The 21,463-nt window shown below is 46.9% G+C and overlaps 1 protein-coding gene across 1 annotated transcript; it reads right to left on the bottom strand.

Moving 5' to 3' along the window:
* Positions 1-16,245: 16,245 nt before the first annotated feature.
* TMEM74 (transmembrane protein 74) lies at positions 16,246-20,118 on the bottom strand. Its single transcript, XM_082236059.1, has 2 exons — positions 19,951-20,118; positions 16,246-18,942 (listed from the first exon to the last, which is right to left on the bottom strand). Exon 2 carries the CDS (start codon positions 18,771-18,773, stop codon positions 17,802-17,804), a length of 972 nt encoding a protein of 323 aa, XP_082092185.1. The 5' UTR covers positions 18,774-18,942; positions 19,951-20,118; the 3' UTR covers positions 16,246-17,801.
* Between the last annotated feature and the right edge of the window lie 1,345 nt (positions 20,119-21,463).

Here is a 21,463-nt window from a genome sequence, read left to right on the forward strand (position 1 = left end):
AACGGTCTCTTTGCTTTTGAAAGGAGGAACGACCATAGTTTGCAAGACAGCTATTTTCTCTTTCTCTAGAAATGCATTCACCCCCTCCCCATAAATTGTCTTTTTATTTCAATTAGGGTATGGTTACCAGACATCCCCATTTCCCGTGGACAGTCCCCAGATTTACAATCTGCCCCTGGACAAAATCTGTTCACGGATTTCATTTAATGTCCCCGGATTTATATTTTAAGTGTCATAGATTTATTAGTAGGGAATGAATGTTGCGTGATTGGTTCAACGGCACAAGACACATCATATGAGGACTTCTGGTGAAGCAAAATGGAGCGTGCCATGGCAGTGAGCAGCTCCTGAAGCCAGCCAGAGCCAACTGCATTACCAGGCTGGCTCTGGGCTGCTGAGACTGCCACTGCCGCCATCACTGCCAAGGGGGAACTGGAGATGCCCAGCGTGTCAACCCTGGAAAACCCCGGAGCTGATGCAGGGAGAAGGAGGAAAGGAGAAGGAGAAGGAAGAGAGAGAAAGAGGAAAGAGAAAAAAGAGGGGAGCCCCGACCTTGCCACGCTGCTGCCGCAGCCACTGCTAAGGAGGAGAGGTAGGAGAGCAGCGGGAGGGCAATGACACGTGGCTGAGCCCAGGCCCGATCCGAGCCTACTCCATGGCTGCTAGTGCTCCAAGAGAGCAGGCTGGGGCACAGAGGAAGGCCGCGCAACAGAGGGGACCACAGAAGAGAAGATATTACCGTATTTTTCGCTCTATAACATGCACCCGACCATAACACGCACGTAGTTTTTAGAGGAGGAAAATCCGTAGGCATGCCACCCGTAGGCATTCCCTCCATAACACGCACAGACATTTCCCCTTACCTTTTAGGAGGAAAAAAGTGAGTGTTATGGTGCAAAAAATACGGTACTTCTTTTTTTTAAAAAAATAACTTTTAAAAAATGACTTCCTCCCCTCTTTTCAAAAAAAGTGTCCCCGAATTCTTTGAAAAAAATCTGGTACCCTTAAATTAGGGCCCCTCCCCAGACATCCTTTTTGCTGTGCTTTCATGATGATATATGCTTATTATGATATTGGGGCATCCATACACGTTCCTGTTTTCAATGCTGTTTCCAATCACACTCTACAATTCCCTGTGCAAATTCAATAGTGTTTTATAACATAAATGCTCTGTTTATTTATCTATTGGATTTCTATACTGGCCTTCATCTGAGGTTCCCAGAGCTGTTTACAATATAAAAACACATAACATAGTAACAAACAAAAACCAACCTCCCTCTTCCCCATATTTATTTTCCTTCTATTTTTGTTGCACCGTAGCCCTTTCAGACAGCAATAAAACGTCAGCACTGGAACAACCTAAAGCAATCTAAGCCCACTAGCAACACACTGCTATTGTGTCAAGAACAAATTGCAAAACATACAACCCCCCACAAAACACCAGTCTGAAGGTGCCCTTTGAAATGAGCCAGACAGCAGCAAAACTGCCCATTGCTCATTAAGATGCTGAATTTGGGTTCACTCGTTTTGCTCCATCTGAGCACATAAGTCCCCAGGTCAGGATCTCGGCAGCGGCCCCCAATAAAAAGCAATCGGACTAAATCCAGCTCAGTTCAGCACAAAACGTACATTTCTTCTCCCTAGTAAATTATTCACGGAAGCTATTTATACAATGCAATACCTACTAGACTTATCTGACAATTTGCTGACGGACATCTCATTCTGCCCCTCTTTGTCAGGTGAAACTAAACCTGCAGAACATTTTCTTTCTTGCAAATGAACAAAGGTTCTGCCCTGAACCTGCAGCCCTAGGTCTACCTATGTGTCCTTCCACAGGTTACCCGGGGTGCTTGCACATCAGCGTCTCCACCAGGAAAGTTTTTTCTATTTTCTATTTAAAAAAAGAAAGAAGGAAAACCACACCAGGGAGGCAGGTGATCAAACTGTGCCAGGGCTGGTCATCCCATTCTGCCACCTGACGCAGAACTTCCTAGGGTTGTGTGGCACCAGCTTCCAGTGAGATCTTGTGAGAGTTCCATGAGATCTTGCGGGAAGCTGCCGCCACCATTTCTCCTCGCTTCTGCAGTGGCAGAGATTCTGCAACCCAAAGCAGCTACAACCTTGCCCCCATAGGTCACACAGTGAAACCTCAGCAACTCTTTTTTCCAGCTCTTCCATGGTGCAGATAACTCTTGGCTTTTCACCCTCCCTCTAATCTCATTCCTTTCACATTTTGAAAAAAATCTCAGTGTCTTTCCACACTCACGTTATTGCAAGAGTGCTGGGGGACATAGATGTTGATGAACTACAACACCCATCAGCCCAGTCAACTACAATTCCCATCAGCCCAATGTCCAGCAGTTCAGCAACATCTAGAGCAGTGGTTCTCCACCTGTGGGTCCCCAAATGTTGTTGGACTACAACTCCCATCATTCCTAGGCAGCATGACCAGTGGTCAGGGATGATGGGAGTTGTAGTCTAACAACATCTGGGTACCCACAGGTGGAGAAAGGCTGGTCTAGAAGAAAGGTAGCCAGCATGATCCCCTCCAAATGTTGAGGGGCTACAACTCCCATCACCCCTAGCTAGCAAGGCTCAGGGACAATGGGAGTTGTAGTCCAACAACATCTGGGGACTCACAGATTGACAATCACTGATCTAGAGGGACAAAGGATAGCTACCTTTTCTCTAGTCCAGGGGTCACCAACCTAAGGCCCATGGGTCAGAAGTGGCCCGCGGACATCATTTGACCAGGCCACGAGCCGCCCCCAAACAGCTGCCCGCTCACGCATTGCGCTAAAAAGGCGCAGCACGGCACGGGGACTCGCTTCATGGTGCCAGAAATTGTATCTCTGCACGCGTAGATGCTGAAAATCGTGGGCATGCGCACTCATGCATGCGATCCAGCCCACAGAGGCAGTGGTGTAGCGTGGGTTCTCAGCACCCGGGGCAAGGCAAGTAATTTACGCCCCCTAACCTGTGGATTTTAGCACTCGAGTCTCTTCCGCGCCCCCTCCCGATGTTGCGCCAGGTGCGCCAGGCCCCCCTGCACCCCCCACGCTACGCCACTGCTCCCACCACAAGTCTTCAGGACAGCCTTCCGAAGGCTGGCGGTGGGGAGGAGAGACCTCCTCCCGCCGCCAGGCTTCGGAGCAGCCTTCCGAAGGCTGGCGGTGGGGCGGAGAGACCTCCTCCCACTGCCAGCCTTCGGAGCATCCTTCCAAAGCCTGGCGGCGGGAGGAGGTCTCTCTGCCCCACCGCCAGGCTTCGGAGGAGGTCCGAGGACAGTGGGGAAGACGCGCTGCGCTTCCCCGCTCTCCCGGAGATTTCCCTATGGACTTTTGTCTTGCGAAGGACCGGCCAAACCCGCCCCCCCCAATGTTGCGCCCGGTGCAGCCGGCACCCCTGGCACCCCCCCATGCTACGCCACTGCACAGAGGGCTCTCCGTGGGACCAATCCGGCCCAGGCAAGATAAACCTTGCTGACCCCTTGCCAATGGCTGAATACACATCATACCTTTAAAGCACAGGAACTGTAGTTTAAAGCACAGAGAACTGTGGTTTAACCCTCACACAGCTACAATTCCCAGCACCCACAACAAATTCCCTGGATTCTTTGGGGGAGGCCAAGTGTTCTCCATGTTCACTGTGTCTGCAGCCTTATTCTGGGAGTCAGAAAACTATTTCCAAGGAGGCCTAACTATCCCAGCCTTGTCTTCACTGGTGAACTGACGCCTCAGATGAGGTTACGCTTTTCTCTACATAACCAGAGCTCAGCATTCTAGAGTCAATTAAAGTCTCCTTTTTACTGCCTTTTAAAAAAAGTCTCCTTATTTATTCTTGAATACTTGACTTCTTTATCCACTTTAGCAGTTTTTCTGAAGTGCACAGCCAAGCCCCAAAGAAACCAATACCCAAAATCCCAGACAAGCTCTTTTATTTATATTTCCCTGCATTTACTTCCATCAGTTTATTTGGCAGCTGCTGTTCCTGGTGTTTGTGTGCTGCTGCTGTTTCATTTGAGCAGAGAGCATATTTAAAAAAGCCACTCAATCTATTTTGTTAAATGGATAAACAGCAGAGAAGGGGGAAATTGTGAATAAGAGATTTTATTTATATTCTAGCTGAACGATACCTTTTTTTTGAGAGACTTTTAAAAGGGACAAATTGATTGCCTTCTTGACAAAGGAGATAGCTCATCTTGCCTCTGGAAACGCATTATTCAACTATCACCGAGGTTACCTAATGTATATCTGTCAAAGCAGGAACGCTATTTTCTGAAGAATGTTGGAGGGCTCGACTTTCCCATGCCGTACAAAGACATGCACCATTATGGTGCAGTTGTGGTTGGGACCCGGGTTCAAATGCACACTCATCCATTGAGTTCCCTGGGCAACATTGGGCTAGCCATGATCTCTCAGCTGAATCCACCTCCGCTGGGTAGTTGTGAGTATGGAAGAGAATCATGCATGCTAACTTGAGTCTTCTTGGATGAAAGGTGGGATAGAAATGTAATAAATAACTAAATAAATAAATATTTTTTATTTATACCCCGCCCTCCCCAGCCAAGGCTGGGCTCAGGGTGGCTAACAAGCAATAATAAAAAAGTTAGAATCATAGAATCATAGAGTTGGAATAGACCACAAGGGCCATCGAGTCCAACCCCCTGCCAAGCAGGAAACACCATCAGAGCACTCCTGACATATGGTTGTCAAGCCTCTGCTTAAAGACCTCCAAAGTAGGAGACTCCACCACACTCCTTGGCAGCAAATTCCACTGTCGAACAGCTCTTACTGTCAGGAAGTTCTTCCGAATGTTTAGGTGGAATCTTCTTTCTTGTAGTTTGGATCCATTGCTCCGTGTCCGCTTCTCTGGAGCAGCAGAAAACAACCTTTCTCCCTCCTCTATATGACATCCTTTTATATATTTGAACATGGCTATCATATCACCCCTTAACCTCCTCTCCTCCAGGTTAAACATGCCCAGCTCCCTTAGCCATTCCTCATAAGGCATCGTTTCCAGGCCTTTGACCATTTTGGTTGCCCTCCTCTGGACACGTTCCAGTTTGTCAGTGTCCTTCTTGAACTGTGGTGCCCAGAACTGGACACAGTACTCCAGGTGAGGTCTGACCAGAGCAGAATACAGTGGCACTATTACTTCCCTTGATCTAGATGCTATACTCCTATTGACGCAGCCCAGAATTGCATTGGCTTTTTTAGCTGCCGCGTCACACTGTTGGTTCATGTCAAGTTTGTGTTCAACCAAGACTCCTAGATCCTTTTCACATGTACTGCTCTCAAGCCAGGTGTCTACTCTCTACGCCTTGGGGAAATACAACATTAAAATACTGAAACATTAAAATATTAAAATGCAGCCTCATCACAGGAGGAGAAAGGAAAAAGGGAAAAGAAAGAGGGGGAGGGAATCAAATTGGCTCCAAGCCAAAGGCCAGGCGGAACAACTCTGTCTTACAGGCCCTGCGGAAAGAAATCAGATCCTGCAGGGTCCTGGTTTCATGAGACAGAGCATTCCACCAGGCCGGAGCCAGTGTTGAAAAGGCCCTGGCTCTGGTTGAAGCTAATCTAACTTCCTTTGGGCCTGGGACCACTAGGGTGTTGCTATTTATGGACCTTGAGGCTCTCCGTGGAGCATACTGGGAGAGGTGGTCCCGTAGGTACAAGGGTCCTAGGCCGTGAAGGGCTTTAAAGGTCAAAACCAGCACCTTAAATCTGACCCTGTACTCCACCAGGAGCCAGTGCAGCTGGAAAAGCACTGGGTGAATATGCTCCCATGGCAGAGACCCAGTGAGGAGCCTCGCTGCAGCATTCTGCACCCGCTGGAGTTTCTGGCACAGCTTCAAGGGCAGCCCCGTGTAGAGCGAATTACAGTAGTCAAGCCTGGAGGTGACCGTCGCAGGGATCACTGTGGCCAGGTCGGGGCAGGAAAGGTAAGGGACCAATAAATAAATAAAGGCTCTGATCTTTTGACACCTGTGATGTTTTGGGGCTCACCCTGTTCATAGATCCATGGAAATGAAGAGTTGGAGGGGACCCCTAGTGCAACCCTATACATATCCCATTGAGTTCAACAAGGTTTATTCCCAGCTAAGTAGGCATAGGTTTGCAGCCCAAGAGCCACATTATGATGCTATACTGGAAGGTACAAAAAGTAATCACTCTGGCAACAAATTGATTTTTTAAAATGTTTATTTGACATTTCTACAGAAGACTATTAATCTTTGCGTTATAATAAGGCATCACAGCTACTACAGAAAAGCTCACATTGAAACTTCCCGTTTTTGCCCTTGAATGGGTTCAGAATGCAGACTCTACAAAATCAACCTGGCTGCTTCAACATAGGTCAATAGACCTTTTTGCAAAAGAAGAAATAGATGAAAAATCCTTAGAAAATGACTACCGGTCACTACAGGCTCAGTAAATAGATTTTGAAGTTAGTATTTCATCCTGAGGCAGAAGAAATTTGAAGTGAGGATGGCTCGACCTACTTTGAGGATTTAAAGAGAAAAGATGAGGACTAGAAACTTAAGTCATGTGATGTCTACAATGCGTTTCAAACTTTTAACAAGGATCCTGATCCACCAGGTAAACCTTTGAATGAGCAGGCAATGGCTGACCCTGAATAACATTGCTGAGAAGAGAAGAAGAAGAAGAGTTTGGATTTGTTATCCCGCTTTATCACTACCCGAAGGAGTCTCAAAGCGGCTAACATTCTCCTTTCCCTTCCTCCCCCACAGCAAACACTCTGTGAGGTGAGTGGGGCTGAGAGACTTCAGAGAAGTGTGACTAGCCCAGGGTCACCCAGCAGCTGCATGTGGAGGAGCAGGGAAGCGAACTTGGTTTCCCAGATTACGAGACTACCACTTTTAACCACTACACCACACTGAGTGTGGTAGCGTGACACTTCACAGGGACTAAGTTCCATTAAATTGAATGGCATGTACTTCCATTGAATTGGATGGGACGTACTTCTGAGTAGACGTGTAGAAGATTGTATGTCCAGGGTATTCTGTGGGAGGGGGCCAGGGCTGAACCATATATTTGATAGCCTCTGTGTGTCTGAAAAGCACAACTGCCATTTCCCCAAGGCATAGAGAGTAGACACGTTCTAGCCTTTTCGCACCACAACCTCTTTTTTTCTTGCAGCTATCCCCACAACTGGGATTCCAGACCTGTCCTCTGCCCCATTGCTTCTCCAGGGCTTGCAGCAATGGGGGCTGGTCCATTAGGGTGCATGAAAGCACTGCTCCACCAGCCTCACTCTACTCTTGGCCAACCCCTCACCTGCCTGCTGTCCTGTTTACAACCAGTCTGGGCAAGGCTCGCCACCTTCTTTCACCTTGGAGTTGCCCATGGAGTGCTCAGCAGGGAGGAAGATAGGGACAAATACAGAGTGAATTGGCTCTGTCACCACCTACTGTTGGACCTCCTTGCTTTCCATACATGTGTTAGCTGATGAACACACGGTTCTGGCCTCTATGTCAAGAGATGCTTAAAGAAAAGAGGGAGAGGGGGAGGGGGAGGGGGGAGAGGGGGAGAGAGAGAACTAGGGGTCTAAACACATGTTACATTAATGACATAAATGACAATAAACTGCAGCACACAAGGAAAATATATTCATGTCCTCTCCATCTCTTGCAGCAATCATGGTAAAAATCACCCCTTTCCCTCTGTAGCAGGCAATGACTTTTCCACCTGCCTTGACCCACCCAGTCTTTCCCAGACTATGACTTTGAAAACAGGAGCAGTAGCTGGAAAGAAGGGTTCAGGGGTATTTTTTTTTAAAAAAATCCTTTTATAAGTTTCTTTGTTTCTCAGTTACCTGCTTTTGTACGTTTTGTGGCATTTTGTGTATTGTGATTTGCTGTTATTTTTTATTGATTCTAGATTGGCAATTCTTTATTGTGGTTGATAAGTGTGAACTGTTTAATCGTTATTGGCTGATGTTTAATTTTACTGCTTACTATTAGAATCTGATGTACTGTTTAATGTTGCTTTGTTTGATATAAGTTGCTTATTTTAAAGCTATCGTGACCTTTCTATTGGATCAGATTGCTACTATTAATGTTTGATGTTTTATTGTGTTTTTATGTGTTGGAAGCTGTCCAGAGTGGCTGGGGCAACCCAGACAGGTGGGCAAGGTATAAATAAACATTATTATTAAGTTATTATTGCAGCAATAGTATTAGGTTAAAAACACCCATTGACATCAATGCCCCCACCCTTAAAATGCCCAATTGCTGCATAAGGGAGAACTTTTTTTACCAAGATTGGGGCTGGATAGGGAATGCTTAAACACTCCCTTCCTATACAGTGCAGTATCAGTGACAATCATGTACAAACACCCTGCAAGCCTGATATTTCTTTTTTCTTTTTTAACCCAGCATGAGTTTGCTAATAATATTGTTAGCATAATGAATATTTAGGTATAGTTAATCCTTCTTTATGGCATAAAGCATCAGAATGTTGCCTATAAGAAGGCAGTGTTCATTCTTAGCGTCAGAATTCAGTATTAAGGCATGCTGTGATTCCCACAGATATTCTGAGCCTCGGTTCATACGATGCATTCCTCCTCCTCACTAAATACCCCATCCCATTGTAAGATACAACATATTATTAAGGACATCACACAGCGAAATCCTAACCATGTCTAGTCAACAGTGAGTCCCACTGAATTCAATGAGGCTTATTCCCAGGTAAATGGAGTTAGGCTAGCAATCTATAGAACCGGTTTGTGAGCCACCAAACTGAGCCCAGCCCAGCATACAATGAGGCCACTGAGAACTCCTGGTTTTGCTGGAAATTAGGGACTGTCCAAGCAGATAAGCTTGCAGTTAGCTTGGTGGGTCCCCAAATACACAAAACTGCTCTAATACTTTGCAGTCACAAATACGTAAAAATAGGATTGTTGCGTTTCTTTTTGCTCTGTAGTATTTATGACAAAGAAATGAGTAACTTGGGTAACTACAACCAAAAGGGGTTCATTTGTCCAAAGGGAGTGAACAAGAGATGGAGTTCCCAGCCATAATTTACTAGGTCAGTCTTGTACTGAATGATGGGCCTGGTAGCCATAGGGGATCAGGAATTCCATGACGGTGAGCAAGAGAGTAGCTTGAGCAGGGATGGATCACACTGTTTCTCTTCTAAAAGCCTGCCTGGTAGGGAACCTTCAAAAAAAAAAGTCTCGCAAGAGGCTAGAAGCTTACAATGCAGAACATGGGACTTCCACTCTTCCGCAGTCAGCATGGAACCAGACTGAAAGATGACAAAGAGCGTTTTCCTTTTTGTGGGCTAGTAACTTTTTTGCAAGGCTTGTTTGCAAGGCTGCACTGAAGATGTGGGGAGCCTTTTTTAGGCTGAACAACCTTCCGAGGGCAACGTTGCGGGTGGCATCAGAGGCCAAAGTGGGTCAAGCAAATGGCCTCCTGCAGTAGGCCAGTTTCTACACATGCTTTGATGCCCCTCTCTATCCCTCTCATTGCCAGAGCTCAAGGACATTTCCCAGCCAAGCAAAAAGAGAAGGGTGTGGTGTGGAGAGAGTTCTGAAATCTAGAGAGGCCTGGAAGGCCACATTTGGCCCCTGGGCCTGAGGTTCTCCACCTCTGGTTTATTAGAGAAGCAAGTTGGGGCCTGGTCATTGCCTGGAGGGGAGACCGCCTGCGAATCACAGACCCACTGACTTCCGTTCCATAATGGAAGAAAGGCAGGATATGAACATAAGACAATACTTTTAAAATAAATACAGTGGTGCCCCGCAAGACGGAAAACCCGCTAGACGAAAGGGTTTTCCGTTTTTGAGCGGCTTCGCAAGACGATTTTCCCTATGGGCTTGCTTTGCAAGACGAAAACGTCTTGCAAGTGTTCCAATTTTTTTCTGCTCCCCCCCTTTTTCTAAGCTGCTAAGCCACTAATAGCCTTTTAGCCGCTAATCCGCTAATCCTTTAATAGCCGCTAAGCCTTTAATAGCCGCTAAACCGCTAATAGCGCTAATCCGCTAATAGCGTTGCTTCGCAAGACGAAAAAACCGCTAGACGAAGAGACTCGCGGAACGGATTAATTTCGTCTTGCGAGGCACCACAGTAGTAACAAAGTTTGTAGCTATCACCTTGCTCAAGGAAAGAGATGATTGGAGCATGACACTTTTGTGCAATTGCTCGCGGAAAATAGCATGAGATGCTGGCACAGTCTACAGCTGTCTGCCATTGTCCCAATTAGCGTCCATCTTCTTGCATTTTTCTCGCAAGAGCTAGCACCTCATTAAAGAGGTACCAACACCCCCATGATTCGTTTGGATAAATGCCTCTTAACACCCCTCTTGCTATGACCGTTCCCTATCACCCGAGATGATTGAAGGTGGGTTTGCACCAATTCTCCATTTCCTTATAGGCATCAGGCTCATTTCATCTGCTAATTTCTCCAGGATACCAGTGTTTAATTGTTTGATGTATGCATGCTTCTGACATTGCACTGTTCCATCTAATCTCACAATTACATGGAGTTCATTATTCTCTCCATTTTTGTTTTCTTCTGTTAATTTCATCAAAAAGTGACTTACAGGTACAGAGATGCACAGCCACGATTGCACAGATCCTGCTTTATGTACCCATACCTGACACCTACCCATTCTTATAAGAGAAATCCTTACATTCTGAATCAGTGAAGGGAAACCAAGCTAGAAAGCAAATTTGCATTCCGAGGGACTGATTATATCACAGTAATACGACTGCACACATCTTTCATGGAATTTTAGCCTGCATTTTGATGGATGCTTATGGCAGCCCATTGAAAACTGAGCTATTATGATGGTGAGCCACTGCAGACAAATCCAGTCACTGTACAGTAACAGATACCATATGCAGCAGTTTAAGAGCCCACAGTGTTTTGCCCAGGGTGGCTGTAAGTTCAAGTGACCCAAGTGCTTTCTACATGACTTGGAACACAGGATATAAGGGTTAGCTGGACTCCCTGTACCTTGAGGTCAAGAACCTGGGGCCGTCCAGATGTTGCTGGACTCCAACTCCCATCAGCCCCTACCAGCGTGGCCAAGTGGTCAGGGATGGTGGGAATTGCAGTCCAACAACATCAGGTGTTCCATAGATTCCTCATCCCTGTTGTACATGGTTGGAGATAACAGCTCAGTTGCAGAGCACAACTGGCATCCAGGATCTCCATGGTATGACCCCCTGAGTTGACAATACTTAGTTGGATGGATGAATGTCTGACTTCTTATAAGGCAGACTCCCTTTTTCCTAGATCCTGGAAAGCAGGGGAAACTTTGACTTGTACGTTTCCATATGTGTTTGTGTGTTATATGCAAGCAATGGGAGCCAATGTTGCTTGTATGATATACAAACATGGAAGGAAGGCCATCTGTTCCTGGGAGCAGCCAAACTGGCTGAGGAATGTAGAAATTGGGAGCTGGGAACCTGTGGCCCTCCAGATGTTACTGGACTCCAGTTCCCATCCGACCCTGTCAGGGATGATGTGAGCAACATGTGGTGGACCACATCTTCCCCATTACTGTTATAAAGGGCATGACTCTGGTGTGAGTCTGTAGGTCCCCATCTGCTTTCGGTAATGGTGATGGGTTACATCACAGGTCTTCTGCATCAGTTGCCACAACAGGCATTTATTACATGTTTTACCCTGTTAAGACACTTGGGTGTTTTTTTTAAAAAAATACAAATGCAAATAATAACAACACCCACCAATCCAGCACAGGTTTGTGCAGCCAAGCACTCTGCAATTGCCTGGGGGGTTAGGGGGTTTGAATCCTCTTACAAGAAAGTGTACACAGAAGACAAATGGGTTCCCAGAAGCATTCTGTTGGGATTGGGAAAGGCCCATTAGCCTGGATCTTTATTCAAATGCAAAATGAGATTTTAGCTCTAATTATTATTACTGTCTCGAGAAGCTCTGCTTAGGCAGTGCTCTTAAGAGAGGCCTGGTTTTCATGTTTCAATAGCCCTTAAAGAATAATAACACCAGAGGAAAATCCAGGGAGTCTACACGGCTTAGAAACTAAAATGTTCTGAGGACCCTGGATCTTGTGGCAGTGGGTTCCAGGTACTACAGAAGGGGTAGGGGACCTGTCACCCCTCATATGTTCTAGATTCAGGTAGGTAGCCGTGTTGGTCTGATGCAGTCAAAATACATAAAAAAATTAAAAAATGGTCCAATAGCACCTTAGAGACCAACTAAGTTTGTTCTCTGTATAACCTTCCGTAGGCATGCACACTTCTTTAGTGACCTCATATGTTGTTGGACTCCAGGTACCATCGACTTCAGTCACCATGGTCAATGGCCAGGAATGATGAGAGCTGTAGTACAGCAAAAGTTCAAAGGGCTAAAGATTCCTTACCCCTGAAATATAAGCAGATCCACTCCAGCACCTAGAACTCCTACAGTGTGGTCTAGTGGCCAGAGTGTTGGACTAGGGCAGGGGTCAGCAACCTTTTGCAGCTGTGGACCGGTCCACCGTCCCTCAGACCATGTGATGGGCCGGACTATATTTTGAAGAAAAAAAGTGAACAAACTCCTATGGCCCACAAATAACCTGGAGATGCTTTTTAAATAAAAGGACACATTCTACTCATGAAAAACAAGCTGATTCCTGGACCATCCGTGGGCCAGACTGAGAAGCCGATTGGGCCGCATCTGGCCCCCAGGCCTTAGGTTGCCTACCCTTGGACTAGGTTATGGGAGACCAGGGTTCAAATCGCCACTTGGCCATTAAGCTCACTGGGTGACCTTGGGCCAGTCTCTGCCTCTCAGGATTCCTGTGGGGATAACTATGCATGCCGCCTTGAGCTCCTTGGATAAAAAAAGGTGAGATATAAGTGCAACAAATAAATAAACAACAAAACAAACACTGGTGGTGGTATAAGAAGCTTATGCAAGCAATCTGCAATCTGGCTTTTATTTTCCTCAAAAGAGCTCAAGAATATATCAGGGTGGGGAGCCCCTCCCATCCCCACCAACCCCACCAAATTCCCTCATGGGGAAAGTGGCTGAAGGGGTGACAGCCATTCTCAAGCTTTCTTTCAGACACATACTAAACACCACACTCTCAGTACATGGCCAGCCCTCTGAGATTGGCTAGGCTGAGATAATGACTGACCTAAAATGACTCAAAATAAGGTTTGTGGCTGGCCAGGGATATGAATCCAAATCTATCTATCTGGTGTCAGTCTGATACTTAAACCACTCAGGGTTGGCTCAATATATTTTGCTGCCCGAGGCAGACCAGCAAATGGTGTTCCTATGCCCACAAATTGAAGGTTCTTGGTACCCAAAGCCAGTAAAATTATTTGGGCACCCGAGGTGGAAAATCCCACAAGCGCCTCTCTCCCTTCTTGGCAGTAAAAATAGAATAAAAAATTAAATGACTCTTAATTTGCTTCCCTTTCACAACACCGAGCACCAGAAACCTCACTCTGCCCAACGGTAGGGTTGGTCCCATGACCACGCGGGTGGCGCTGTGGGTTGAACCACAGAGCCTAGGGATTGCCAATCAGAAAGTCGGTGGTTCGAATTCCCGTGACTGGGTGAGCTCCCATTGCTTGGTCCCTGCGCCTGCCAACCTAGCAGTTCGAAAGCACATCAAAGTGCAAATAGATAAATAGGTACCGCTCCAGCAGGAAGGTAAATGGCATTTCCATGTGCTGCTCTGGTTGACCAGAAGCGGCTTAGTCATGCTGGCCACATGACCCGGAAGCTGTACGCCGGCTCCCTCGGCCAATAAAGCGAGATGAGCGCCGCAACCCCATAGTTGGCCACGACTGGACCTAATGGTCAGGGGTCCCTTTACCTTTAATGACACTGAGCATCAGAAACCTCACTCTGCCCAATGGTAGGGTTGGTCCCATGACCACAGCATCACAATGGCTCTTGATTTGCAATGGATACTTAATACACACAGCACATGTATTTAGGGGCAGGCAGACAAGCACTTTGTACACAACCTTCCCCAACAACTGTACATTAAATGAGAAGGTGTATATTGGAAATTTTCTTTTACCAAAGGGTTTAGGATTAATCTAATGTAGAGAAAACATCACAGAGGAAATGTACAAAGCCTAGCTGGCTATAGCTCTTGGGTCTGATTAGCAGCAAATTCTTCTAGATAACCCCCATTGAAATGAACAGATTTGCACTGGCTGGCATGTTTCGATGGACACTTATGCAACACAACTTGCACGACTGCTTGACACTCTTTGATATTCTGCAGTGCCTCATGTGTTCCTTATGTGAATTTTGTTCTAAAACCCCCCAGTTCCAATCTCCACATTGCAAATGACCGGAGTACAGCATCTTTCAGAAGTTCGGACTGGTCAAATACATGGGGACAACAACTGATGATAAACAGGGCAATTATCAAAGGCATCCGCATTAGAATATTTTTTGTAAGGTTGCTGACCTCCCCAAGCCTTCAAGGGCAGGAAGGGTTATAAATCTAATGACTAAATGACTCATGGGGCTTAAAGGAGTTTTATATCTCACATAGATGTGCAGGTATAAGCAGAAAAAAACACTGCACCCCTGATAAGCAGAGTAAAAAAATCCACTCAAATTGAAATTGAATGCTCCAGTCTTTAATTGCCGATACCGGATGACTGTTCTGGGGCTTGGTTACTGGTGCCCCTTAGCATACTGCCACAGTCTGTTAATAACCTTTCATGTAGGCTGTTACAGTTTATGGTTTTTAGAGTGACAGAGAGTATTAAATACTTTATACGAAGCATGGAAAGGATGGGTAGAGAAACGTGGACCTAGCCGGATGAAAATGCCACCAAGCAATTATTTTAACACACAACAAGAAAGTTAGCGCATTTTGGAACGCCAAAATGTCATCTCCGAGTGCCAGCTTCAAGTGAGGAACTCACAGTAGCTCCTTGTGGGAAATGTAGGGCAGTTATTTATGCCTGAATAAGGAAGGCAGTCTGTGGTAAATAGGGGTAACAAGAGACCAAATTCCACACCTTCCTGACAAATTAAAAACAGGCAAATCACATGGTCCAGGTGATAGCTACCTGACAGTTCTTAAAGAACACAAATGTTAAATTGCTGGTCTTCTAACAAACATCTGTGACTTGTCCCTAAGATCAGTTTCTGCACCTGGAATGCAACCAAAGTAACACCAATTATTTAATGGATCCAGGGGGAATCCATAAAATTACAGAGCTGTTACTTCACATCTGTCCTGAGAAAACTGGTAGAAAGCATTATTAAAGGTAAAATTTTCAAATATAGAGAATAACAACCCCTGCTGATTTTTTTTTAACTTGGGGGGAGGGGAGGTAAGAAAGGACACAATGGAGGTGTATCAAATGAAGGAGTTTCCCTCTCTCTTTCATTATCCTATAATGTGGGGTCATCCACTCAAGCTGAACGTTGGACAATTCAGGGCAGACCAAAAAGAAGCACACAGTTAAACTGTGGAACTCTCTGCAGCAGGATGTACTTAAAGCAACTCAGACTGCTTTACAAGGGGTTTGGACACATTCTAGGCAAGTTGCTTTGAACCTTTGTTTTAAATAGAAACCAACTAATGCAATAAATAATAAAACAATAAATAAGGCAGTAAGTGGCTAGTAGTTGTGATGGTTATGTTCTGCCTCCACTGTTGGGCACAGAATGCCTCTGAAAAACAGTTGCTGGGAATCTCAAGTAAAGAAAATACTGTTGTGATCACATTCTGTGGGCATCTGCTGGGCAGCTGTGAAAGCAGGAAGCTGGGCTAGATGGGCTTTTGATCTGATTCTGCATCACTCTTCTTCAGATGCATACGAACATTGGAAGTTGACTTACGCTGAGTCAGCCCATTGGCCCATTTAGCTCAGTATTGCCTACACTGCCTGGCAGTGGCCCAGGCAGGAGGATTTGCCCACCACTGTGGGTTAAACCACAGAGCCTAGGACTTGCTGATCAGTAGGTCGGCGGTTCGAATCCCCGCAACAGGGTGAGCTCCCGTTGCTCGGTCCCTGCTCCTGCCAACCTAGCTGTTTGATAGCACATCAAAGTGCAAGTAGAAAAATAGGTACTGCCCTGGCGGGAAGGTAAACGGTGTTTCTGTGCGCGGCTCTGGTTTGCCAGAAGCGGCTTAGTTATGCTGGCCACATGACCCGAAAGCTGTACGCCGGCTCCCTTGGCCAATAAAGCGAGATGAACACCGCAACCCCAGAGTCGGTCACGACTGGACCCAATGGTCAGGGGTCCCTTTACCTTTACCTTGAGATGCCAGAAATTGAGCCAGAGGCCTTCTGTACACCTAACAGATGCTTAAGCTGGAGCTATGGCAGTTCTCATGCTCAGGCTGCAATGCTACAAATGTTTATTTAGACCTGAAGATCTCGTCTGCCCCTTCTCTGTGTGAAAGGGCCTTTGCGAATATAGAACCTTTGTGATATCTCCCACTACCTTAACTGTAATGCTTTTCAGTGAATTCAGTACGCAGACACCTCTTGGCTATTTACAGACAATTCACATATGCACCGTTTGATGCCCATAGCAAGGAAGAGATGGTGCACACATGTGAATGTTGACATCACACAGGCACAGCCTTCTTCTTGGCATAGACACGATGTTATCCAGTGGAGTGAGTCCACGCATTCAGCTGCCTGCTCATCAAGTCCTGGTTCGCAGACACACAAGACTTGACATCTCTGATCTTGGTTGATGTGCACATCTCAGCTGATTGTGTGGCCTGACTCCACTGAAAACCATTGCACTGAAGAGGCCACATGGAGGCTCTGTATGCGATGACACAGTCTCACACATAAGCCACCACTTGATCCTGCAATGTGTGGGCAATGCCACCAGCCAGCCTTGAATAACGTTAAATAAGTTGGTGCTCTCGTTATTAAATATACCAAGAAAAAAGCACACCAAGAACTCAGGCCAATGTAAGTTTCAATAGTGGGAGTGGGCATCTTCTGGAATCCTGGCAGCCCAGCAAAGCCCACTGCTGACACCTTACCCATGCCCACCTTAAACTTTCATTGCTTATAGCACCACACCACCCTTTTTATTTTCTACAGGTACCCTGATGTAATGTTGCTTTGGGGTACTGTGGGGCATTAAGATGGCAGGCCCCAGTGCAGATTAAGGCCATGTCATTTTAATTCCTCACAGAGCCCTGGAGTGACACTTACAAATGGTGTTGTGGAAAATTGAAAGGGCAGCTCTTAGACCTTCACTGGGGGGTGGGTCTGCCAGCCAATGGCAATGCGAATTCTACTGTTATTGCATGTACACCAGGACCACATCCACACCCTTTAAAGCCCTTTAAATGTAAGCCACTTTAAGCAGTCATGGCTTCCCCCAAAGAACTCTGGGAGCTGTAGTTTGGTAAGTATGTTGAGAGTTGACAGAAGACTCCTGTTCCCCTCCCACAGCTACAAACCCCAGCATGGTTTCACAATCAATTATCCCTCTTCCCAGGGAACTCTGTTTAAAGTGGAATCACAGAGCTTTAAATGTAGGGTGTGAATGTGGCTCTAAGCGACACAGTTTCAATGGACATCAGCCATAGAAGAATTTCCATAAACACCAAGAGAACCATTTTCAATCACTCTGAATCTCATGTATGCATTATTTCGAATATTATCTCTTTTGTCTTTTCGCCCAAGACTACGAGGTCTACAGAACACAAACATACCATTTCAATGGGCTAGGAAAAGATACTCTTCAAAGGACGGCGCTTGCTATTTTAAGCTTCATTTGGTTTCATGTAATGACAATTATGTTCTTCATCCTTTGCTGCTTCAGAGTGCGAAGGACGTCCTAACTATCTACGGCAAGAGCATCCTCCTCAACTAACGATAACTCCATGTTATCGTTTGTGGAAGATTTCACTCGGAAATTAAAGGAGCCGTAGAGCTTGGCCGATTCCTTGGAGGCTGCAAATCTGCTTCTCCTGTAGAGCTCACCTTTCCACATAGAGATCATGAGCAAACTGGACAGTACTACGCCCCCCAACGTTAAAAGGCAGAGCCCGGCAATCACACAACGATCCAGGTGAGCCCCAATCTTGGCGCTCTCATTCTCCAGCCGCTCCATTTCCCTTGCCGCCACCGTGCTGGGATCCACGGTCACGTCCCTGGGGACCACGTAGGAAACGATCACTAGCAATATCCCGCTGACCAGGAAGAAGATGGCGCTGACGAAGCCATAGTCTACTGACTTTCCTCCATCAGCTTCCGAGGCAGCATCATCGTTTTCCTCGGAAATCAGTGAGGGTGGATCGTAGGGCCATTCGAGGGGCATCCCTCCAGCAGGGTCAGGGTGGGGAATGAGATCCTGGCCTTGGCAGCAGCTCTTGTGGGCAAGACGTCCTGCGTAGTCCAGATTGTTGACATTTTCGTCCACGAAAGTGAAGGACGTCTCCGATTCGCAGCAGCAAGCTCTCTGTTGGGTTGCCTCCTTTGCTTCTTTGGGAAAGCTGGGATGGCAGGTGATCTCACCTGTGGTTGTACATTCTGGGCACGGTGAGGAACCAGTGGTGAAGGAAAGAGGGGCTTCAGCAAGATCTGCCCTTTGGATGGCTTTGCAGTGCCTCTCGCAGCACTCAGCAGCCATGGATATGGTTGCAGTCCTTCCTGCACTTTCACCGGGCTGTCCCTGACCAGGGGGAGTAGGCACACTCCAGTCCATATTCTGACACTGATCAGACTGACCACCCTCTTTGGTGAGGTACAGAAGCTCCACGCATGCCATCAGGAAGCCCCCTTGAACTAGCTGTGGTTTACCATTCATAAGCCCATGCTTCAGTAAACAGTGACAATTCCAACCTCGCCATCAAGCGCGAAAGAGCAGTTGCCCAACTGAAGCGATCTACTGTTTTCCAGCCACTGTTTTAGCTGGGACACTGTTTCAGCCACTACCCAATTAAACAAATTTCCTTGGACAAGCATTTCTTTTCAATCTGCAAACAGAAAGGGGTAGAGGGAGAAAACAGCTTCATCATCAAGATATATTATGAGGCTAATACAGACTCAAACTCATTATTCTGATTTTGTCCAGCGTGTGGGTACATTTGTGTGCATGTGTGTGCGTGGCAGGCAAACAACAAATGCGATTGTTTTAATCAAGCACTTAAAGCCGAAATCCGCTTGCCGAACTCAAATCTATTAGGAACTCTAATCAACCTTTGACACCGCTATCCAATTACAGAAAGAACCCATCGGAAATAAAGGGGAGGCATAAATATATACCCATAGCTTCCCCCTGAAAGGCAAAGACCATCAAGTTTCAAACGGAGGAAAGTGCAAACTCAAGAAAGAACTAAACTGGGGTGGGGAGTCCACATTCAAATGCGGAGTCTAATTAGGAAGAAGCCCGCAAATCCCTTGTAGCTCGGCAAATCCAGGATCTCTATTCTCTTGTGGAAATCTGATAATCCCAGGAGGAGGGAAAGGAGCACTTTCTGAAGCAGATCTCCAGCTCCGATTAAAACACACACACACCCGCCACGCTTGCAATGAAATTATGCTCCTCAAAGACAGAGGATGCAAAGAAACGGAGAGGAACGATGCGCTGCATGCAAGGCAGAGAGAAAACTTGGAGCATGAAAAAAAATAAAGAACAAACCACCTACTGTACCTTAAAGAAAGGAGGTGAGGGAGGGAAAAAACACCCAGCATGGACTTTTATCTATCTAACCATCCATCTATGAAGCAAAATATAATTATTATGAATTACATCCCCGAAGAGCTGCTGCCTTCTGGGCGCCCGTGCCAACAGACTGGGTTGCGGGATGCCCCCCAAAAGCCGTGTCACAGCCCAGGCTGGCACCAAGGAGACCTTTCCCTGCTTTTTCCTCCCCGGGGATTGCGTGCAAACTCCAGGCGGACGCGTTTCTAAGGGTCGTCAGGAGGCGGACTCGGGTGGCCCCGGCAGCTGGTTCCCCTTCATTCCCCTTCTCCGGACATACCTTTCCCCGCTCAGTTTGCGCCCACCCGGCGGCGGCGGCGGCGGCGGCGCGGCGCTGCCCATCCCGCTGAAGTCTGGCCAAGAAGTCCTGGCGGCCGCGCTCCTCCCGCACGCTGCTCCGCCCGCCTCCCGAGGGGCTCGTGGGGGGAGGGAGGGAGGGAGGGAGGAGGAGCTCGCGGTGCATGCTGGGAGACGTAGTCCTGCAGGGGGAGGAGAGGCTCGCGGGCGGCAGGGTCCGGAGTTCCTGAGTGGGCAGCCCGGGGAGGTGGTGGCGCGGACAGAGTGAGAGGCCGCCGGCAGCGCTGGTCTCTCGGCGCGTGGGAAGCCATGAAGCGACGTCCTGCGAGCATGTGCAGAGTGCCGCCCTCCCCGCCCGCAAGCAAGCGAGTTAGCGCCGGCCGCAGAGGTTTAGGATCGCAAAGGGAGTTTCGCGCAGGAGCGAGAAAGCAGAGTTGTCTCTGGGGATGGGCGCAATTCAGCAAGATCCGTTCCGTATTTCATTGTGGTTTCCTTACCTCTCCACCTCTACTATTGCTCATTCATTCATGATCATAGGATCGTAGAACTGTCGACTTGGAAGGGACCCCAAGGGTCATAAAGTCCGACCCGCTGCAATGCAGGAATCTCAACTAAAGCATCCGTAACAGATACAGTGGTACCTCGGGTTAAGTACTTAATTCGTCCCGGAGGTCCGTTCTTAACCTGAAACTGTTCTTAACCTGAAGACCACTTTAGCTAATGGGGCCTCCTGCTGCCATGGCACCGCCGGAGCACGATTTCTGTTCTCATCTTGAAGCAAAGTTCTTAACCTGAAGCACTATTTCTGGGCTAGCGGAGTCTGTAACCTGAAGCGTATGTAACCTGAAGCGTATGTAACCTGAGGTACCACTGTATGTCTATGTCGTTTTGCACTCACGCCAGTGGCAGAGCGGCTCAAAACAATAAATAACAGCGACATAATAGAACATCACAATTATAGAATAAATAACAAATCATCAGTAGGATGACCAACCCTGTCCTACCAAACACTGTTAACTGCAGCAACTAAAAAAAGAGGAAACGAAACAGCAAAACCACAAGAAAAGTCATATTATACGATTCACAAAGCACTACAGCACCTTTTCCCTCACTGTTCTTTCTCTGGAAACAGCCCTCTTATGAAGGCTGGAGGGTGGGGCAAGGCAGGTGGAAAAAGCAATCGCTGTTTTATCAGGACACAAAAGGCAACGTGCAGGCGCATTTGGAATGCACACCTCTTGTTAGTTTCTAACAGGAGAGAGAAGCTGGTCTGGTGCATATTGAGCCAACCACTGCCTCTGCCTAACCTACCTCACAGGGTTGTTGGGAGGATAAAATGGGGAGAGGGAACCATATCCCTGAGGTCCTCTCAGGAAAGATAGAATTTTTCATGCAACAACAGCTGCAGTGATTTATACATTATATTTTTTAATAAATAATAATGTGGGGACTTCCTTTTTTATATATAAAAAAGTGGGATGTTCATTATTTCCAAT

This window comes from Podarcis vaucheri (assembly GCF_965113315.1).
Source record: "Podarcis vaucheri genome assembly, chromosome: 8".
Lineage (NCBI taxonomy): Eukaryota > Metazoa > Chordata > Lepidosauria > Squamata > Lacertidae > Podarcis > Podarcis vaucheri.